General features: G+C 36.4%; 2 protein-coding genes across 3 annotated transcripts in view; one reads left to right on the forward strand and one right to left on the reverse strand.

Moving 5' to 3' along the window:
• The window catches only part of elapor2a (endosome-lysosome associated apoptosis and autophagy regulator family member 2a), a 51,004-nt gene extending 40,434 nt beyond the window's left edge, over nt 1–10,570 (forward strand). Inside the window, exons 22-23 of one of the 2 annotated variants that reach the window (XR_003294294.1) lie at nt 260–425; nt 10,071–10,570. Coding sequence is in view for 1 of the 2 variants with exons in the window: in XM_026287163.1 (XP_026142948.1) it covers nt 260–274 (15 nt within the window). In the remaining variant the exon portion in view is untranslated. Of the gene's footprint in view, nt 1–259; nt 1,482–10,070 lie in introns of those variants that run through there. The other variant, XM_026287163.1, reaches the window with a different exon arrangement.
• Nucleotides 1–23,170, reverse strand: part of LOC113118191 (metabotropic glutamate receptor 3-like) — a 35,502-nt gene extending 12,332 nt beyond the window's left edge. The window contains exons 1-3 of the mRNA XM_026287167.1: nt 22,970–23,170; nt 6,775–7,385; nt 3,194–4,067 (exon numbers count right to left, since the gene is read on the reverse strand). Coding sequence (XP_026142952.1) covers nt 3,194–4,067; nt 6,775–7,233 — 1,333 coding nt within the window. The 5' untranslated portion in view covers nt 7,234–7,385; nt 22,970–23,170. The remainder of the gene's footprint in view (nt 1–3,193; nt 4,068–6,774; nt 7,386–22,969) is intronic.
• Nucleotides 23,171–23,790: the final 620 nt, after the last annotated feature.

Below are 23,790 nucleotides of genomic sequence, written 5' to 3' on the forward strand. Positions count from 1 at the left end.
ACAATGTTTTTTAAGCTACTGCTAAAAATATACCCCAGAGACTTAAGACTAGTTTTGTGGTCCAGGGTCACATATGAAGTTTTAATTTAGTTTGGATGTTGCTTAAGAAGGCAGTTGCCTTTGTAGGTAGTAGAAAGCAATGAAGATCATTCGGTTTTGCAATATGAAGGCGAATATCCAAGTGTGTGTTTGTGCTTAGTGTCTCAATGGACGTACTGTATCCTTCTCTATCTTGCTTTCTTTTTCTCTTTGTTGACAGAACTCCCCTCTGTAACCCTACTGGATTACCTCATCACTTGATGCCATGTGGCGACCTAATTGCTATAGCAACGGCATGTTGCCACAGTGTGTTAGGGTATTCAAGGAGTCGGGCTCTTGGAGATGTGACAGGCTCCTCGCAGCACAGATATCCTCTGACGCATAGGGTAAGGTTTTTACACAACACCACTGACAAGAGGAGCTGCCTGTGAATAGCACTTTGTGACATCCAGCTAACCGCTTCTAACAATTTTAACATGCAAGAAGCCATAAACAGGTCCTGCTGGAAGAACGTTCTAGAAGGAAGTGGAATATTCTTCAGGGTTGTAGATGGTACACCTGGTGATTAAAACATTTTAATCATTATCATTGTTAGAATACCTGTTATATATACTCGTATGGACACCTTTTATGACCAGTGGCTCACTGTTAATATCAAGTGTAAATGGGCTGCCACTGGTCATACAAAATGCCAAGAGGTGTGCATCCGAGTTCTGAAAACCAGCCAAACAAATGACAAATAGCCTCCAAAAGCTCAAGTGTGAAAGCACCTTTAGTAATAATAGGCTCTCCATAGATAGAAAGAGAGCTAGAGAAGGGGCAGCTGTGTGAACTTTGTGAGTCAGAATGCTTGGAAGCGCAGAGGGACTTAATTCTTCACTGTAGGGAGGAGAATGTGAACTGTAAACCCTTCTGGGCTTCTCTTCTCATATCTTCCATCTTTCCTCCGTTTCTCTCTTTCTCCATGGCAGATCATCTATACCAACACCCTTCTTTTGATTCCAGGCACATCTACGATCATTCTCACTCCACAAGCTCCTCCATTCGGTCTTTTCTGTCTCTCTCTCTCTACCTCCATCTCCTCTGTCTGCATGATGATGACGTGTTTTTCCCTCCTGTTCTCCTGCATGGCTTGCCTCTTGCCTCCCTCTCAATCGCCCCAGACAGCAAACCCCACACGTCTTTGATTCTGCGCTTGAAAAATGAAGATGGTGAACTTCAAAGAGAATGTTCTTCTGCTGATGCGTACCAGCCCACTCAACCTCTCTCCCGTCATTTTATCTGCCCGATCTTTCTCTCTTTCTCTCTCATTCTTTCCATCTGTCTTTGTATCTATTTCTCTCTTTTCTGTGTGTGAAAATAGCATTACCTCCCTCTGTTGCTCTGTCTTTCATACATACATGCACACATATGCACCTTATAAAAATAACTTTGTATTTTGTTGTATGGCACAATTTTTCATGTAGTTTTTGTTTTTTTGAAGGTATTACTCATTTTACATATGAAGAGTTTATTTGGAAAATGTTATCATGTTTTTATTGTGTTTTATTGTGTTAGTTAGCTGTATATATTTTTTTGTTTGTTATTTTTTACTTAATCAAAATAACTCAAATGCAGTTTGATTGAGATTAATTGGAATGCACAATGGAAAAACATGATTTTTGAAAATGTCTATCTATCTATCTATCTATCTATCTATCTATCTATCTATCTATCTATCTATCTATCTATCTATCTATCTATCTATCTATCTATCTATCTAAATGGATCAAAAGTGACAATAAAATAAATATAATATATATAATAAATATAATAAATATAATAAATGCTACAATTTCTATTTGAAATGCTATTTATCAATAGTTTTTAAGTAACATGTTCCATAAAAAATAAAAAAAAATAAAAAAACATTTCAACATTAATAATATTCTAAAATGTTACTTACACACTAAATAAGCATACGATTATTTATTAAGGATTACATGATGCTCAAGACTGGAGTAATGGCTGCTGAAAATGTTGCTATGCCATCATAAGAAATAAATACAATTTAAAAATGTATTAAGAAAGAAAATATTTTTTTTAAACTGTAATGATATTTCACAAAATCAATGATTTTGATTTTTTTTTACTGCATTTTTTGATTAAAAAATGTATTCCTGGTGAGCTTAAGAGATTTCTATTAAGAGTATTTATTTATTAATGAATTATTTTTATCAGCATTATTATTATTATTATTATTATTAATAAATGTACACATTAATTTCTGATACATTGTACATCCCTTATAAAAAGTACTAATCATGGTATTTTGGCGTTTTGGATTTTTTTATTTTAGATATGGTACCAGTACTATGTTATATTCAAAACAACACATTATTAAAATCTGATACGATAGCACCATCACAGTACTTTTCGTAAGTGTATACTGTGCTATAGACCATGGTATGTATTTACATCACTCTGCAGCCTCTTTCTTCACACATAAAGAAATTTCAGCTCAAATTAATATTTAATGTCCATCAATTATTTATTTGGTAAGTAGTCTTGTAATCAACTAAATTATGCACAGTCTGCCAGTCATTATTGCAAAACAACCCCCTTAGAAAGATATAAGACCACTCTTTTCAAGTGAGGATCCTGATTACCCTGTCAAGTTTTATTTTGCCTCTCTAGATTATCCCTTATGTATTCATTACGTGCTGATTATGTATAATGTAATTGTGCTTCTGTTCCCATCATCTCTGTTTGGCGTAGTCAGAATTCTCTGCATCCTTTCCTCCTCTAAACTTCTAGCTATCGCTAGCTCTCTCTCTCTGTGAGTTTGTCTTTGAATGTGTTTGTGCATAGTCACAGATAAGTGTGGCATAATCCCATCTACTTGCCAACCTGAGCATGCTGAGCACTTTTACATAGTTTATTTTTACCTGCCTCTCTCTCCTTCAGCTGTCAGTCAACGCCAAGCTCTCTGCGGCGCTGACAGAAGTTGCTCAACTCCTGCCTCATTCTCTCAGTCGCAATCAAGACACACAGTGTCTCTAATTACAGAGCCTGTAAACCTGTCGTTTGGGAACCACGGAGTGACACAGATACGCCGTGAACAACGTAAACTTGTACGCTACTAGACTGTGAGGAACAAAACAAAGCAGGTTACCTCTAAAGTTGACGTGAAGTAGAAAGTCCCGGTAGAGTTTCCTGCCGTCGAGACTCCGCATGGCGTCACACAAGCGCGTGGTGTTGGTGCAAAGAGTCCGTTGCATTCGATGCAAGGCGTGTGCCATGGCATACACAGCATTTACAACAAACATGATCTTTGATTCGGGCTCAAAATTAGACTTGTCGACAGCCAGTTCTGGGTCACAAGGTGGTTTTGGGGTTCCCGCCCCTGCTGCTGAAGTGGTGCCCAACGAACACTGAAACTTTTGTTCCCAGAAGTCTTTGAACCAAGGGTTGCGGTGATTATTTAGAGGCGTGAGGCTCTGGAAGTAGCGGTTGAACTCTGGTATAGGATGAGCCGCGAGCTCTAATGTAATCGCACCGTCCGCCGTGAATTCGTTCCCTTTTACGATGCTCTCTTGCGCCCCCCATCCATCGCTTGCAACCCAGAGAAAAGATGCGTTGAGGCGGGTGGCAGCCGCGATGAGTTCTCGTGCGTCGTCACTACGCAAAAACAGCACTGCCACATGGGCCGTGGGCTTTTGTAGAAGCTGACGAACCACCGCTTCGTACGAAGAGCGTTTAGCGCTTGACCGTCCTACTTTTTCTGAAGTAGCAATGCAGATATTTCTCAAACGGGCTTGTTGCTCGAAGGCTTCGATTCCTGTTTCTCCGTAGTCACCCTCTGAGGCGACGGTGGAAACGTAGGTCCAGTTGAAAGCACGCAGGATCTCCGCCATGGCCTTGGCCTGGTAGAAATCTGGTGGGACGGTGCGTGCGAAGTAATCATAACGGGATTTGTCGCTGAGTTTGGCACTGGTACTGGCATAGCTGATCTGAGGGATCTGAAATAGTCGCAGCAGGTTGGCAACCTGGGAGAAACACACAAACATATTCTGCATTACGAACCATGTTTCAATCAATAAGTCAGCACCTTGTGAATTAATTATCCAAAGTCTATGATACATAAAATATTCTTTTTTTAGTCATTTGATTGGATCAAGCCACATTAGCCCAATTAAGAGGACGCAGGCAGCCTCAGCAGGGCCGAGCAGCGTCGAAATGTTTCTCTTTGGTGAGATGCAGCTTGGCTCTTCCATATCTCACATCCCACGCACAGAATTGTACAGGATAATGTCTTTTTTCCTGCATAACACTGACTCTGGCATGCACAATGACAGCTCGCCGGTCTTTATGTCAAAGATAGGACAGAACCTGCAGTTCGATCTTGTTGTATGCAATGATTATTTTGTGTTTTGGGATGCTCACAGATATGTTATCTATATATGAAAGTAATTAATGTTTGCAAAATACTCAAAACAAGAGTTGCTGGCACTTTGTTGATTTTTAGGTGTATGTAGAGATCAAAATGTAAAATTTAAAATGCATATTCCTTGTGTTCCTGATCAGAACATGTTATTTAAATTTTAAACCAGATTAGGTATTGTTTTGGCAAACCTGAATTATGTCTGTCTTCAATTATGAATAGGTTAATCAATGAGAAAAAAAAAAAATAATTAGGGTGGGACTTGATTTTGATGCTCTCTGAAATTCAAAACCATTTACAAGTTTGAGTTTTTTTTTCTCTTTCAAGGCTGAATTTATTTGATAAAAAATCCAGTAAAATGCCAATATTCAATTTAAAATTTAAAATAACTGTTTTGAATATATTTTTAAAATATAATTTATTTATCTGATGACAAAGCTGATTTTTCAGCAGCATCAAATCTCTAACAAATCATTCTAATGCTGATTTGAAGTCTTTTAAAACAGCAGACTTTAAAAAGACAACAATAGGATGTACAGAAAAACAAGAAAAAATGACCTTGTTTTAACCTGTATTACTTTATCCCTTTGAAAGCTGAGATATGAGGTAACTTAAAAGAATATGGTGGAATGAGGGACAGAAGCGTACACAGTCTCTCAGGAGAGAGTCTGCCAGAGGGAGGGAGGCGGGATTGTAAAACAACAGCCGGTGTCGTGAGAGAAAAACAATGCCCAGTCGTTGGCGATGAAAGGAGAGCGATGGATAACAATGGTTATCTAACGAGAGACCACTGTGAGGTCACAATTCTCCCAGCTCTTTGCCAGAAACAGAGCGATATCGCTAAATAAAACTGCAGGAAGACAGGGGAAAAAAGAATGACAGTGAACAAGAAAAAGACAGAGAGAGAGGGAACAAGAAGAAAGGAGGGTTAGACAGATTACGAATTTCGGAACTGATAGAGGAAGTCAGCTTCTGCTGAGCCACAAATGGGGAGAGGGTTATGCAAAATTATGCAAATTCCCATGGCTCTGTCACCAGAGGTACTAGAAAGCAACAACGCACAACACACACAATAGTATAGCCGCAGTACTAATCCGTGCACGTACAAGAGGAAAGGAAAGAGCAAACTGGATTTACAGGAGCGAAGAATGGAAACAGGGGGTGGCGGAGAGTTTTATTTGAAGGCGGCCCTCTAAATAATGGATTGAGTTCTTCATAGTTGGTCAGGAAAAAGGGCTGTTTTTTTTTTTTTTTTGCCAAGTTGGTTTCTAGAGGGTAAAGAACAAATTTGTGATTCACAAAGCCGAACTTGCAAATAATTCAGTAATTTTGATGAATTCTTCCCAACTGTACACAAATAAAAGAGGTTTATTTAGGTGACCGTGCTCAGAATGTGAACTGGAAGCTCTCAAGGGAGGTTATACTACAGAGACCGGATTTTCTGCTGCTTGTTTAATTTTAGTGGATTAAATGAGCTAATTAAACTCAGTTCTTGAACATGTTGTTGCAACTAATTTGTGAAATCAAACTATGTTTAATCCATTCGTTGGGAGCTATATGAAACATATTTTGGAATATAAATGATATAGTTTATTTTTTTTTTATTTTTTTTTTTAGAATTAATATGACCTGTATATGTTTATTTTGGCATAATTATATCTATCTATTTATATTAAATTGTATTTAATTAAAAATGTTGCATGTTTTTCTTGTAGTATTCCATAATATATTTATTCCATATGCAATTTATTATGTTAATGCATTCTTGTAAGTTATTACTTACAGTGTTTTAAAAAAGTTGTACATAAACCAATGATTATTCTTTAGTAGAAAATGTCATTTCAAAAATATACTGTATTACTATAAAAAACTATTTCAGTCTTTGTTACTTGCTGTTTCTTTGTAATTTATTTACCAAATTTTTCTAGCAATTTTGAATGAAATAGTTCATGAAATGAAAAAAGACTTAAAGAAATTCAGTGTACTTACCTTCCTTATTTATTTGGATTATTAGATATTTGGACGTTTCATTTTACTACATAAATTACACAAAATCATATTTCAAATGTGAATTTAAAGCTTTTTAACCTAAGTTACTAACAGTATTTTATTAATTCCATTAACAATTATTTTATTTAAAATAATTATTTTAAAATAATATTTATTAAAATTGTGTGTGTGTGTGTGTGTGTGTGTGTGTGTGTGTATGTATATATATATATATATATATATATATATATATATATATATATATATATATATATATATATATATATATATATATGATTTAGCTTAAATTGACTGGATCTGACCTGTATGGAGACACTGCTAAAAGATCCCCCAATGACACCAGCTATGGCCAGCGGACTGTCTTCTTGAAGAGCGTAGGATCCATCAGGACAGATAAATTCTGTATCATCCACTTTTGTAAGCGAAGCCCTAACAAACTCCAGCGCCTGTTCTAGAGCATAGGTGTCCCTCGAGCAGGTGTCCAGGATATGGACACCCAAAGCCACACCTGGTAGCAGACCTACGTCCTGGTTGATCTGATCTATGGCGAAAAGCATTGCTTCAAGCCGCTGGATGCCTCGATCTTCATTGATCCGGCCACATTCGTCCATGCCCATGCCCTTCTCATGGATGGGGAAGAGGCCTCCCAAAACCAGGTCCCCATCGATCTTAATTTCTTTGCGGGGAGAGTCTCCGGTGGAGACCAGGACCCTGGTACCCAGCAGCACCAGGAGCAGAGCACGGAGAGCAGACCACATCATTTAAGGGAAGAGGATTGAGAAGGTGTAACGGTCAGGTGGGGAGAGAGAGGGTGTAAGGTGGGCGTCAAAGAACTGACAGAGGCATGAAGGGGAGGCAGGGAGCTCTGTCTGGTTACTCATGGAGATCCACAGCACTGGGTTCAGCCTTTGAACTGCACAGAAACAGACAGAGAGAAGGAGACACTATAAGGCAAGGAGACATACTAAGCATTAAAATATAAATGTGAGAAATCGTAATGCTCAATATGGCGGCTAAGACTTCCCACCTTTCAGTAAAAAACTTTGTTTGCTCTAGAAAGCACATAGACTGGACCAGTCTGAAAATTACAGGTCTTGATATTAGGAGTAAATAATCTTTGAAATATTTAAGTGCCATTTAATCTTACTAAACAGTTTTGGAGATTTCAGACTTTTCCCACTCAAGTAGTTACTCAGGACATATATTTTGATGAATCACTGCTTTCATGATGTGCCTATGGAGCTGTTCAACTGTGATGTACTATAAATTTGTGCCATTTTTTTTAATGCTTTGTTCTATTACATAAATTACACAAAATCATAACTCAGATGTGAATTTTGAAGTTTTTTATACATAAGTTGCTAACAAGTAACTGTAGAAGAGCTTGGAATAGTTGTCAAGCTTTTTATTGTATTTTTTTTTTATAAAGGGTTGATATTTAGGGTTAGTTCACCCAAGTTTCCATATGAGTTTCTTTTTTTTTTCTGCTTAGCATAAAGGTATATGTTTGGAACCAAACAGTTGCTGGTTTGGCACTGTTTGGCTACACAAATAGCTGAAAATATCTTATTTGTGCTCAACAGAAGAATGAAATACTATTTCGTAAATGTGAGGAAGTTTAAAATTTACATTTTGGTATTTGGTATAAAATTCATGTTTAATACATATTTAAAATACCTGATACATGTTTGGTATATAAAATAGATGTTTAGCATATAACTGTGTGCAGTTTATGTAGTAGAACAAAATGTTTAGTATCTTCTTGTAATGCTTACCAAAGATCTTATTTTACTCATAAATCCAAAACTGTCACTATAAAAGCCCAAAGGAAAATCCAGAGGGAACCTGTAGGTCAAAAATGCTAATTCTCTTCTGTGTTTTTGGACTACCACCTGAACAGCTCTATTACTTGCATAGGAAATATCTACCCAGAGGCGTTAAAAAGACGACCGCCGCTTGAACTGAATTAAAAAGACTTGTGTTAGTCAGATGAAGAGAGTCAGACTTCAAGCATTAGACATTTCAGGGCTCTCCTGTGTTTTTCAGGGTCAGTTTGTTCTCTGTAATCACAGTGTTCTGTTTAGAGTTGAAAGGAGATCGTCTGCAAAGATATACAACAGATGCGCACAGACAATCGAATCTCAACAAATTCACCCAACACCAACTCCTCCGCACCTTCCGTACCCTTACGAACAGATTTGTCAAAACAGATTCTCAAGGATGGAAAACACATGAGAAACATAAATTAATCAGCACAGAAGCTCAGACAGATGATGCAACTGTTTAGCTGATTGAGAAAAACAAAAACAAAAACAAAACTTTGCATCCAATGATAGTGCCGTTTATTTTAAATTTTTTAACCCTTGTTTCACTAAAGGAATTGTGCTAATCAGGTAACATAAAGCATTTCACAAACATTTCACTCACGTTTATAAAAAAAAGAAAGCTTAGTACATTTTAATTGAGTAAACTTTTTTTTTTCAAGTCAGATATTTTTTATACAAATACATTTTGTTTATCCTTACTTTGCCCAGATTAAAGGCCTGTTCACACCAAGGATGATAACTATAAAGATAATGATAAAGATGTAGTTAAAAAAAATCATCCTCAGTATTAAAGAATAGCAGTCCACACCACAGCTATAATGATAAATGCACAGAAAAACTATATTGTTTCAAAACATTTATTTTCCAGCTGATGAATGATCAAAACATTGACAGCAAATCAGAATCCATCCTACTATGACGAGCAAGAAAATGTAAAGCGGCAGATGAGCGTCCGAGATGATATCAACCATATTATAATTATTTTTATAGTAGTGCTGTCAAACGATTAATCGCGATTAATCACATCCAAAATAAAAATTTTCGTTTACATAGTATGTGTGTGTATATACACACATAATAAATATACACACATATACTATGTAAACAAAAACTTTTATTTTGGAGTCGATTAATTGCGATTAGTCGTTTGACAGCACTACTTTATAGTTATCTTTATAGTTACCGTTGTTGGTGTGAACGGGGCTTAACTGCAGATAAATCCATTCAGCTGTGTGGAAAAAGTCATACATTTATTAAGTTTGAGTCTGTGTTAAAGCACTAAATTTAACTATGCATGATGAAGGTTTTTGCACTGAAATGTGCAAAAGCATTGCAACGGTTTGTGAATTTGCCTGAGAAAATCATGTTTGTGGAGAGTATGAGAAACTACTGTAAAGCTAAATCCATTATGCCCTGTTACGTAACATCTTTTCCTTTCCCTTCCTCAAATGAGCATTAATGTTTCTTCCTTGTTAGTACAGAGTTGACTTCCCCCTTGTTAATGGAGCTCAGATGACAGAAGTATGAAATACTAATTAAATCCCGAACCTACGACTTTTAGAAAATGCTTCAAATATAGCCGCCTGATAAATAGCTTCTCAGAGAGCTAAGCGAAAGGCACTAATTGTTAAATCTGATGCCGGGTATGTGTGTCTCTCCATTTGTGCTGAAACCAGGCAAAAGGCAGCCTTGATATCTAAGCCTGGTTTTTGATCTCAGGGCTTGGGAAAAAACGTCCCTAATCTGATTTCCTCTTCCACTTTTCCTTGCAGAAGGGTGGGCGAGCGCGAGCGCAGGCGGTGGCGGCGGCAATGGGGGGCGGATTTATGAGGTGTGCAAGATAGCTTGCCGGGTTTCCACGGCTCTGGCAGCTACACAAAGGCTCACAGCCTGGCCCGGAGATGGCTCCAAGGCTGGATAACACTCAACCGCAGTGATGCTATCTACACCGTGCAATGCAACACAAAGCTCAACATGCGGGCCTCTGGCAGCATCGCACTAACGGCAGCTTTCCTCATTATCTTCTTCCGTGATTCAGTCTGCTAGCTGAACAGCAACAATGGTGCTCTCGCTGGGCAAACGCTACGCGGCCGCTGCTGGTTTAAAGGGCCTCCACTTGCATGCGCTCTTTCTCTCTCTCCTGAGAGGTCAGCGGGAGATCTGGAGGGCTGGATGAGAGGGGAGGAAGAGTGCTTTCTGCTTTGATGACAGACTCTTGGACTCTTCAGAACTGGACTGGTGTTGTTTTAGCACACTGAGTCTCTGTGGCCACACTGGGCGATATCTATCTATCTATCTATCTATCTATCTATCTATCTATCTATCTATCTATCTATCTATCTATCTATCTATCTATCTATCTATCTATCTATCTATCTATCTATCTGTCTGTCTGTCTGTCTGTCTGTCTGTCTGTCTGTCTGTCTGTCTGTCTGTCTGTCTGTCTGTCTGTCTGTCTGCCTGTCTGTCTGTGTCTCTATCTAAATGTCATTCTATCTGTGAGGCCTATAAACTATTGATGGTTTTACCTTTTTTGTTTCAGGTTTACATTTAAAGTTTGCCAAACTTTTTTCTAGTAAAATATTACAGTAAAACGTTTACATAGCTATTTTTAAGTGACAATTTTTTCGAAATTGAGAATCATACATCATCCGAAAGCTGAATAAATAACCTTTACATTAATCTATGTTTTTTTTTAGGATCGGACAATATTTGGCAAAGATAAACATTTTGGAAATCTGGAATCTGAGGGTGCAATAAAATCGAAATAGTGAGAAAATCGCCAAATGAATTCTAAACAATGCATATTACTATTTTAAAAATTAAGTTTTGATACTTTTACGGTAGGCAATTTACAAAATATCTTCATGGAAGATATTGATCTTTACTTAATATCCTAATGATTTTTGGAATTAAAGAAAAATAATCGATAATTTTGACCATTACAATGTTTTTTTTGTTTTGTTTTTTTTTGGCGACTGAAGACTTATTTTGTGGTTCAGGGTTACTTGTAGAGATATTTTGAAGATATTTTGAAAAATGTGGGTAACCAAACATTTGGTGGTTCCCATTTACCTCCATAGTATGGAAAAAAGTTTTATTTTAAAAGTTAATGGGATCATTTTTTTTTATATATATCTTCTTTTGTGTTCAGCAGAAGGAGGAAATCCATACGAGTTTAGAACAACATGGGGGAAAGTTGTTCCAAACTACATAATTTAATTTCTCAATTCAGTTCTGTATGGCACACAACCCTGGGGTCCATTATAGTGGATGGGAAAATAAGGGGTCTTTTTATTTTTGTGATATTTTTCTGTTTAAGATTAAATGAAATACTAACAAATGGAACAAAGATGCTTGAAGTTATGCACGATTAGTCAGCGCACATTATTTCAAACAAAAAAACATAAAAATATAATGACTTGCTCTGCCGCTGAAAAGAAGATGTTTGGTTGACGTCACTCTTTTCCCCCCAGCCTCTTTCCTCCTAACACCTGTCATATAGAAAGCAGTTTTCACGATCCACTCAATTCCCGATGGATAAAAGTCCCGCATTATTTTCTTTGCTGAGTATGATTTTATGATTTTAAACATGACACACATTCAAAATAAGAGCAGAGACCTTTAACTATTATTATACATTACTCTGTAAATATGTCTGTCTTAAATCAGTGGGAATATAATAACCAGCTGTATGTTACTGTACACAAAGGGAGCCCCTGTGCATATTTTGCAAATTAAAAATCACACTTATAAAGGATTTTATCATGAAATACTACATCACACTGTCATTCTCTCACAAGTGCTGTAAATCTATACAGAGGCAGAAAAAAATTAACCACAACAAAATCTGAAGTCAAACTAATTCCTGAACATCTTTAAACTAGTTATGATTTTCATCAAGGTGCTCATTATCAAATCAATCAAACAGGTTGATTTTGAAACAATTCCCCAGACTGCAGTCATTTCTTGGAGGTGGGAAGTCACAGGTAGTTTTGTTCTTCCCTTAACCACCTTCTGTAGCCTATCTTTAAGCAGTTCCTCATGGTTAATCATGTTAATAAGTTAAGAGGGGTAGGACAGAAGTGTGGTACGGGCGTTTTTTGGGTATAGAGAGAGTCAGGAATTAACTGGGTTTTGCTTACAGGCAGTTCCTTAACATCATGCTTAAACCAAACAGTCAGCTCGAAAAAATCAATTCTAAATTCCTGTGCCAAAAATAAAGACTTGAAATAAATATTAAAGTTATCTCTTTTTCCACACAACAATTCTTTTCATCCGTAAAAACTATAAAAATTTGTTTTGCTTGCTTCAAGTGCCACGAAGAACAGTGAGTTGCTGCAAAATGTTTTAAAGAAGAATTCTTTTGTCATGGTGCAATTATTTGAAAATAGTCTTTATTGGAGAGAGCCTGGATCCTCATGGGACAGAATACTTTCTATTAAATTGCATACTTGTGCTTTTACAAGAGTACAGGAATAATAGCAGGGGTTCAACAGTAAGGATGGCCCGGGGCCAGTGTGAGAGCGCTTCAGACCAGTTGACAGAACTGTCACTTGCCAGTGCTGCATTGTCACTGCTTTTCATGTTTGTTGTTCATGTGCATGTTTTTATGCCTTTTCGAATTTTAACATTTGTTTTTCTGTGATGTATTATAGCATTGTTCCTGCAAATTAAATATGTCACCAAGGTAACATAATGTAGCTGGCTTACACAGATGAGACCGCTGAAATTGTGAAAATGATTTATGGGACTATAGTGCAAGCATCAGTTAGAATGGGCTGAAAATGATAAAGTATGGTAAGCCAATTATTATATTTTTGTAACTTTTTTGTTTTTACGATTTTACTTTCTTTTTATATTTTGTGTGTATAGATAGATAGATAGATAGATAGATAGATAGATAGATAAATAAAATTAATTTGGCATTATGTAAAATGTACATGTAAAAATGTAATTTCTTTTGGCAGGTCTTTCAAACCATTACAATTAATCCATAATGCGGCAGAAAGAATAATTTTTAATGAGTTGAAAAGAATGCATGTCACACCTTTGTCTATCAATTTGCACTGGCTACCTATAGCTGCTTGCATAGAACTCAAGTCATTAATGTTTCCCTACACAAGCACCACTGGCTCTGCACCACTTTACCTAAATTTATTACTTCAGACTTATGTGCCCTCTAGAAGCTTGCATTCTGCAAACGAATGTTGCTTTATTGTGCCAATAAAGAGGCACAAAATCACTTTATTTGACCCTCTAACTCTAGCAATCTCTATTCTAATTCTATTCTTTAAAAAACTGGCCCCTTGCTAGACTAGACTTGTACTCTGTTCATTTACCATCCCTGCCAATATTTTTAATAGAAAAAAGATGAGTTGTAGAGCATGCACTATTGTATGTCATCAAATCTAAATTACTGGCCTGACTTGTCCATACAAAGAAAAACATACTAATTTTTGAGGCCTTTCAAATCATCTTAGAAGACTACCCCATTTCTGCTACAAAATACTTTGCACATTCACCTAAGCATGTAGTGCACGCAACACCGTTTTACTGCAGCAAAATTAGAGCTTGTGATTGGCCGAGATATTTGACATCATCCAATCATCCGTCAGAACTTGCATTTGCAACGTTGTAATGTGCACTAGAGCCTTTGATGACTCGTCCTCTTTATGAGTAACTCCTCTGATGATGAAACACACCAAAAGAGGCGCCGGAGAGTCTTAACCAGCATGCCAATCGATTCATCTGCCAATCAGCAAAGCAGATCAAGGGAGGACATTACCACAGCGCACTGCATTGAGCTAGAGCATGGTTTTAGAAATAGAGTTGAAGACAAATTACGCATGGAGGACGTATCACTCACTGGTGCGTCTGATACCAGATACAGCTCATTAAGAACCTCTGTTGTCATCTAAATAAAGTCACTGTGTGTTGATGTGGTTAGGCCATGTAGAATCCATTTGTTAGGTCTGGGGTTTTTAGAAAGGATCTGAACTGAATTGTTATTTTTATGGCAGACCCTTGACTTCAGACTCACCTTTGACCTTTAATTAGGTGAGCCGTCTCAGTTCAGCTTTGATTTCTGATTTTTGTACTTTTTTTTTGCAGTTCCTTTTAAAGTATTGGCAATGAAGCTACAAAATAAACATCCCATAGGCATAATGGTTTTTTATACTGTAGAAACTGTATATTCTGTGGCCCTTCTCCAACCCTACACCTAACCCTAACCCTCACAGGAAACTTTGCGCATTTTTACTTTCTCAAAAAAAACTAATTCTGTATGATTTATAAGCATTTTGAAAAATGGGGACATGGGTTATGTCCTCGTAAGTCACCCTCTCCTTGTAATACCTGTGTCATACCCATGTCATTATACTGAGTTGTGTCCTGATATGTCACAAAAACAAGAGCACGCACACACACATAAACACACACACACAAATATTAACAGTCTAAGATATTCAGGTGTCTATAAATGGTCGCTCCTTGCCTTTTTTACAAGTTTATGATTTTATTTTTCTATCTGTTTCATCATTCTCCTGGCAGATTGTATAATTCTGAATAGTAAATGGTATAGGTTGAGTTACACACAGAGGTTTAATAATTAAGGTTGGGTTCAAATAGAGTTTATTTCAGAAGTATGTGTTTGTGTTCTGTGTCTCTGCTTGTATGCTATGAGAGTGTCTGCAGGAACATTTTCCCACTATTGAAGCGATTCTTTAAGGACTAAAAGATCCACTTGAGTTCCTCAATAAGGGGGTGGTACTAAGCTTGAAACCTGGCACTACAACACACACACACACACACTCACACACACATGCCCGGTGGCCGATCAACCCCCGTTAAAGGAAGTAGCTATTCAGAGCCAGAGAGCTCTTCATTTGTTTCCCATACTTTACCACAATCTCTGCTGTGTTTAGCTTTGTAGCTTTATGGTCCTGCCCTTCATATTAAAAGACAATAGGTTTAATCTTGAAGAAGCTAGCACTAAAGGAACCTTAGAGTTAAGGGTTAGAGTTAAAATCCCTAATTTTAAGTATGATTAATATCAGCTAATAGTAAAGCTTGCTTTAACAAATTACACCTACACCATTAATCGTCCTGCAATGCATACCTGTCAACCCTCCATTTTTTATTCTTTCTTATCTTATCGTTCTATCCTGCTATCATCCTGTTTAAATATTTTCCTATATTTGTATTTTTTCTATAAAAATAAACAAATAATAATAATCACACTGGGCGTAACTGATATGTTTGCTACATTTGCCTCAGTTAAAATATTATCCTCCTCACACAATTGACAAATCATACAAATTTCAACCCATTTGTTAACATGGGCCACAGAACCAGTCATATGGGTATTTTATTATTATTACTGATATTTAAACATCATCTGAAACTTGCAAAAAAAAAAAAAAAAAAAATTCTTCTTTAAAGTTGTCCAAATGAAGTTCTTAGCAATGCATATTACTAATCAGAAATTAAGTTTTGATACATTTACGATAGGGAAGTTACAAAATAACTTTATGGAGCATAAGATTTACTTAATATCCTAATGGTTTTTGGCATAAAAGAAAAACTAAGGACTTCGAAAACACTTCAAATACACAGACACGCAGCTGGGAACTAAAAAACATGATGAAGACAGGCACAGGAAGGACCAAATAAGGAAACACGTGACACTGTGCACTGTATTTTATCATTTAAAAGCTGCTTGCGATGGACTTTTTGTTCTCAACGCCACCTTGTGTATTACAAAGGTAAACAAACAGATTTCAGTACTTCAAAAGGTTGGTATATTAACATTATATTAGTTAATGAAATTACGGTATTTAGCTGTAAATTTAAGGTAAAACCATAAAACCTAAAACGTTGTTACCATATTTTTTTCGGGGTAGAATTCCGGCATCCACAGCTGCAGTTTTTTTTTTTTTACCATAAATTGTATGGATTTTTTTTTTTTTTTTTTTTTTACAGTGTACATACTTTATTAGATTCATTATATTACATATTACACTTATAAAACATAAGCCTATTTGTCATTGGAAAGTGGTTATAAATATGTGTACATTTAAATGTAACTTAATTTGAGTGCTGTTTATTAAAATAAAAGGTTTAATATTAATATAAATAGAATATTGATAAATAGCAATTGAATTTAATATATTTTGGGTCAATTTTAACCTTTAATATTATTATAATGCATCAAGTGAGAAGGTTTCCAGTTTGCAGCATTATTTGACAGAATTTTTTTTTTTTTTTTTACTTAAGAAACATTTACAGGTACATAAAATATTTCCAAAAGAATCAATATTGAAACAAGACCAGTATCAAATCGAATCGAGAGCTTGAAGTTGTGCAATCTGCAACCACATAGCAAAACCACAACAGGCAAGTGTGACCTTTGACACACAGTATTGAATGCACTACATGTTTCTGAATCCTTTTGTAAGATGCATCTGAAGGCTGTTTGATGATAATAAATGTGTTGCAGATTAGAAAAAGGCCTTGGAGCAGCAATAGTAGAGGGACACAATTAAATATTAAAAATGCTTCTGTAATAGCTGTAAGGCCACTGATCCATAAACAGGACACAGAGGTATAGCCGGAAAAACTCCAAACACAGCAAATCCAGAAAGCGGAGCATGAGGACAAGTCCTGCAAGACAGAGTGACCTACATGTTTTATTAAGACTTTTGTGTGACTCGAAAGCAAGCCACATTTCCCGAGATATGAAATGGAGTTGAGTGAGTTCCCCATTAATCGCATTCTATGGATTAAGATATTCAGAGAAGAGCAGAGAGAGAGAGAGAGCAGAGAGATATTCCAGAGAGAGCAGAGAGATAAAGTGTATGTCAGGATGCTGTGAATCAGTGGGGAAGTGGCGACTTAGAGAAGCGCTGTCAGGAGCCAAAGACTGAAGCTGATAAAACACATCATTTATTTAGACACACACACACACACACACACACACACACACACGCACACACAATAGATACATCTTCTACAATCAGTAGTAGACTCCTAAAGGACAAAATAGTTTCATTTTGTTTCATTTTGGGCTACATGCCCAAACTTTTCCAGTCAACTGTGATCCCTCCCGCCAAGCCGTCGCTGTCAGTAATTACTATCATTAGAAAGTCTTCATTCCAGTCTAGAAGAGATGTACGTTACGCTATGTTTAACATCTCAGTCGTTTCAGATGTAGTCTGCTTCAGTCACTCAACATGCGCTGAAAGGGAATTTTAAGACAGATACCGAATCCCCTGTTCATTGTTACCCCAAAACTGAACTATACGCTGTATATACAAAGGTTAGTAAATGAGTTAACGACACCTACTGGGTGAACCTAACATAATCCGATTTCAAAAAAAGAAAGACTTGAAAGAAGCCTGTTAGTACCATTGAGAATTTGTGCTTCACGGCTGTAGCCTTTCCCAAGTTCTTATACAGTATTTTACAATAATTTTTTCTATAGCCTATAAAATAAAAAATCTGCTTAAATAAATGCAGTGAATCTAAATTCTAAACAGTTTTATTAGTTTTAAATGTAATTAAGTTTTTAAAGTAGGGGTTTACCCTATTTTACCCTATCATGAATTCATTTTAATATTAACATTATTTATCTGTTTCTTTATCTTTATTTATCTGTTTATTTATATTTATCATGAGCAGACCATGACACAGAACTGCGTGTAATGTTCAACCGTGTTTCCTCTTGTTTTAGCCTTTTTGAAATTGATCATATGACCATTTTATTAATGCTTTTTTTATGCCACTTTGGCAGGTTTCTGATATTTATTTATATATTTATATTTTCTGATATTTATTTATCAAATAACCTTGATCTGGTGCTATGTGGAACCTTTTTTTTTTTTTTTTTACATTCTTTAATCATGCTAATGTTGCTCCAACCTCATGACAATAAACCCTGAAGAAGAAATGTTTAAATATTGTACAAATAATTCTTTGCCATTAATGGACATACAGCTGGTCAGTGAGAGCTGGATCAGTCTGATTTGTGAATGAATCAGTCAGTTCAGTTTTGTAAACTGATTCATTTGAAAAAATCAGACTTGCAAAGTAGAACTACAGAGGGGTCAATGTCAAGATTTTCAATAAAGCTGCAGTCCGTAACTCTTTTTGGTTAAAAATGATCCGAAATCAATATTTGAGCAAGTACATAACCAGCCAGTGTTCAAAACTATCCCCTTTAGACCGATTCACAACGGTTAGCTTAAAATAATGTGTACTGGTAAGTTTTCATGGAAAATTTGTGCATGCTGCCGGATAGTTTATAGACTAATTAGAGATTAGACTGTACAGAAATAGAAATCTACATAACTAATACACACTATACTCATAGTCATTTTTTTAACATTAATAATTTTGAGAATAAAGTATAACAATAATAATAATTTGCACAGTTTGATTTGATATGAGCTAACCAATCTTGAGATTAAATCACCATTTAGTGCAATTTATTGTAATGCTTTTTTCCTCAGTTGGTCAGAACAAACATGGCAGACTTGTTACTTGTTCAGATGACAATATACAGTGAAAATTCCTATTTTGGATCATAAAATTCAAGACGTAGGCTAGAATCTGTGATTGTGAAGCCCACACTGGTATATCCACACTGGTGTGGTGATAATAATTCCACAAACAGCTGCAATTGCAGGATTTCAAACAGAGATGGTTACAAAGAGGCAGAACTTACTGACTGGAGCTTTAATAATAATAATAATAATAATAATAATAATAATAATAATAATAATAATAATAATAATAATAATAAACAAGTCATATGGGCCACTTTAATGATACTTTTACAATTTCATTTGTCATTTTGAAGCTTGACAGCTGCAGGCACATTCACTGACATTACATTTAAAAGAGTGGGGAACATATTCTTCAAAAATATGCCATCTGTGCCTTACAGAAGAAAGAAAGTCAAGCAGGTTTGGTAGAAAATGAAATGAGTGAATTATGACAGAATTTAAGAGTTTTACTAATCTGACCTGGAGGAAGAAAAGAAATGTTCTCACACGAAAAGTTGTTACTTACCTTCTTCATTGCATTGTACTTATTTTTCTATCAAAATAATCTGTGTCTGAATTTCAACCTAAACCCAATACACATAATTGACTGTTGGGCTGCACTAAGAAAAAAAACATTCTGTTATCATAATAATGTGTTAGCATCTGGTTTGAGAATCAGTTAGCTTTGTAAACGTGAGATTGTAGAGCTCTGTAGAGTGTAGAAGTGCTCTGCAGCAACAACGCTGCTCCTCAGAAAAAAAAAAAAAAAAACCTACAAAGCTGTTCTTTTTGCTCAGAAATGGATTTACTTGGCAGCGAGTGGGACTGCCAGACTGCTGAAATCTCTGCATATCACTTTCTCTTTCTCTCTGCATGCACACAGACAGACACACTCAAACATCTCTTTATTGATTTGATGCATGACTTATGCAACAGAATTGCTGTTTTGAAGGAGTCTGAAGAGGCTAGCCTACTTTATAAAATCACTTTCAGTGGGAACGCCACCCTCTGGCAGCCACCGCGTGATGCATTTGACATGCTCATTCTTCTCATCATGATCTAACGCTACTCTTTTACTCTTACACAATGATGCCTTTAAATGCAAATTTCATATTATAGCAAGCCAAGAAGACGAGATCACTTTGGAAGTCTGTGTTTGCATGCATATGCAACCGCGCAGCACCTTTGCTGTGTATGTAAGAATATTACAATGTATTGATGGCATCTTTAGTGTTCAGCTCCATACTCTTTCCATATTAATGAATATGAAGGCAAGGCTTTTGAAAGCTTGACGGGGCCTTGGAGTCTCTTACTAAAGCAGAATTTTCGAACAGAGTTCTGCACCCAGGGGCTTCGTCGCAGGGAAAAACGCAGTCTAACAAAGGTAGACTTCCTAAGCGAAGAGAGAACACATGCGTAGGAGGAAGAAAAATATAAGCAGTCAGGATGCTTTAACGCTTATGGAGATAAACAGCATTCGCATCACTGAGCTCACAAATACTTCAGCTGTGTTCACAGTGGTTTACATGCTTGCCATTTTAGGGTTGGACTTGGAATGCTGTTTATCGCATGTTTTGGGTTTTTAGAAAACACGTGTATGGTGACAAGGTACAGAATGCAAAAAAAATCCATTGCTGCTTTATGTTTATCTTATGTAATTATCAAGAAATTATTTCTAATGTGTTTGTAATAGAGTGAGATCTCAGTCTCATTTAAGGCGCATCTGACAGATGGATAGCCAGCATATGTGCAAGTCTAGTTATAGCGCGTTGGGCTGTGGAAGAACTTATTTACATGCGCTGAGCGGACCACACTGTTGAAAGGCTAATTATTACTGCACAGCACTTTACTGCATCATATTCAGTAAATGTAGCGCTGTCCGGTCTTATACAAGGCCATTCTGTATCTTACTAATTCAAACTCCCACACAAGCACACGTGTGTACAAAACAGCCCATTGCACAAACATGCATGCTGATGGAGAGAAGCACGCTTGTGCACACATGCATAAAATCTTGCAAATCCCAGCAGACAGTTTGAATAACAACTTTGACGCATGCTAATTAGCAAACGCTATTGTGTGCATGAGCATGTGCAGTTTTATTAGAAGCTGTAAATTCCATGCACATATGCATGGTTATAGAATGCATACATTGTGAGCTTTCAACACAACACACTCTCAGGCATTTCAACAGGGTGGTCTGGCATATTCAAAGCCAACTCCTCCAGTCCAATAACAATGATTTCTTTAGCGCACCCACATTCACACACAATCCACACATCATCGACTGATTTTCAGACAGCATTTTAAAACAAAATATGTTGCAAATATTATGTTAGAAAATCTTTGGTGAGTATATATATATATATATATATATATATATATATATATATATATATATATATATGAATGAATAGTTAAATTATCATAATTTGATGAATGTCAGTCTATGAAAAATTAAGTATAATTTTATGTCTTATATTATTATTAATAAACTATTCGATTTTGATGCATTTTATATATATTTGATACGTTGAATGTGTGATTTGTATATTTGTACCTAGGAGAATACAAAAAAATATTAAAAAGTATTGAAATGACAAAACAAACAAACAAGAACAATAAATAAGCAAATGTATTTTCTTAAAAAATGCATAATATACTCATGATATATTCTACATATGATGCGTATTCTACATCAATATCTATCTATCTATCTATCTATCTATCTATCTATCTATCTATCTATCTATCTATCTATCTATCTATCTATACTGTATATATATCTCACACACACACACACACACACACACACACACACGCACACATTACATTTTTATTATTCTTCTATAAACACATATGCAAAACACGTGCGCATCATTACATTTATAGACCTTTAATGACACTCACTCTCCATTGCAACCCTGGACGACACAGACATTGTTTGCCTTTATCAGTGGCTGAGATGAAGTGAAAGTCCCTTTACATGTGTGTACTCTATTCTGTAGTGTTCTCCAGCTTGACTACTTGTGCTAATTATTATTCCAAATGAGTTAAAGCCACACCTCTGTTGCATGCAGAATATCAGAACTTCATCAGGCTTTACAACCTCACGTCTTATTATAACATTCATTGCTCCAACCTAACGCAACAGAGGTATTAAAATTCAGCGCAGACCCCCGATGCAATAAATTATGAATAATCCTCGTCTTTTCTCTGGTTAACTTACAGATCCAGGTGAAGTCTAAAGTACAGCTACCACACTGTTGCTGAAACTGACTGTAAGGATGCAAAACGAGACTAATTACAAGTGAGTCTATTATTTGATGTTTATTATTCAAAGTGACTTAAATATATGAGAAAGAGAGCAGTCCTCCTGGAGATACCAGAGATGATGTGTCTTGATCAAGGACAGAATGATTCATGTTCAAAGCTGAAACCTTTCATTCACCACTAGTAACAAACTCTTACGCCAAGAAAACCCTTAAAATGATAGGGGTTTTAACTTGGTGCAGATCTTTAACCACTAAGCAACATTACCACTTTTTCCAGAATTTCTAAACATACACGATAAATGCTCATACAAAACTTTTGGACAATTTTCTCCCCATGCGTATTCCAGTGAGTTCTGAAGCACTGTTTTCTTGTGTTTTTTTCCTTGTAGTGTTTTCTCGAGCGATTCACTCAAAACAGACCGAATTTTATGGGTAAGATATATACGCATAAGATATAAAAACATTTTACCCGGTGAGTTTTAACTTCACTTTAGAATTCAAAGTGTTTAAAGACTTTTACGCATTGCATCTGTGTAAACTAAGACGGACATGATGAGTTTAAAAGCATGTAAAGTTTTCTCACGCAATCCTGGTGTCTTTTTAAACATTTTAGACCCCATATACAAGTTTAAAACATTTCTGAATAATCATTTTGCCTTCATTTTTATGCATTACCATATACTCATAAATGAACAATGTCACAGCAGCCCTGATTTATGGAGCTCATTCTGCACTTTGGCTTATCTACAGCATCATTTCTCTTTGCATTCATTCCCAATCCATTTTTCCAGTGTTATAAAACAGCAGCAAAGCTTATTTAGTATTCTGTGTGAAAAAAAAATGCATTACCTCTGTTAAACATTCCTTCTGTCTGCAATCTTGCATTTTTCCTCTTCTTTGCCGTATTTCAAACTGTTCCTTAACTCCGTTTGTGTGGGTCCGCACGCAGGGAGCGCAGCAGAGAGGCTGACAACACTGCCCTCACTCATCAGAGAGCGAGCGAGTGAGAGCTAGAGAGAGAGAGGGAGGGAGAGGGAGAGAGAAATAGTGCCGTTGCTGTAGTAGAAAACACACGTCTGGCGTTTGGGATGCTGCCTCGCCTCAGGATGCTTCTGTCTCCTAGCAACAACAATCGATCTGGAGAGGATGCATTTTTTATTGGCCAAAGAGAGAAAACTCACCTTTAAACAATTAATACGAGTTGCACGCTCAAACAGATAAAGATCAGCTACCTAGATAATGCATTTGCGAGGTTGGGAGGTATAAAGAGAGAAAGCAGCAAACATTACCTACAGGAGCACATGGTCAGGGTCTCAGGTGTGCTATGATTCTGTCCGTAGTCCTAATTGGGTATTAGTTATATTAATGCATACAGTAGATCAACATTATGAATTGCATGTGTATTTTTCAAATGCATGTTTAAATGCAACAAAACATTGATCGGTTATGAGTGGGGGTATCAGCAGCTCTGTGTGAAATGAGCTCTGCCCACCGACAGCAGTCTGCAGTGATGTTAGATATGCAGCCAGATCATTTTCATTCTGCATACAAACACATCTCTGAGAGTATTAATTATGCGCAGGGAGACCATGGTCATTTCAGTTTAAGGTAATTGTTTAGATAACCAATTTAACATCTGCAATCTGTCATCTTTATTGTGTGTGGCTACA

The sequence above is a fragment of the Carassius auratus genome, chromosome 18 (genome assembly GCF_003368295.1).
Source record: "Carassius auratus strain Wakin chromosome 18, ASM336829v1, whole genome shotgun sequence".
In the NCBI taxonomy this organism is placed as follows: domain Eukaryota; kingdom Metazoa; phylum Chordata; class Actinopteri; order Cypriniformes; family Cyprinidae; genus Carassius; species Carassius auratus.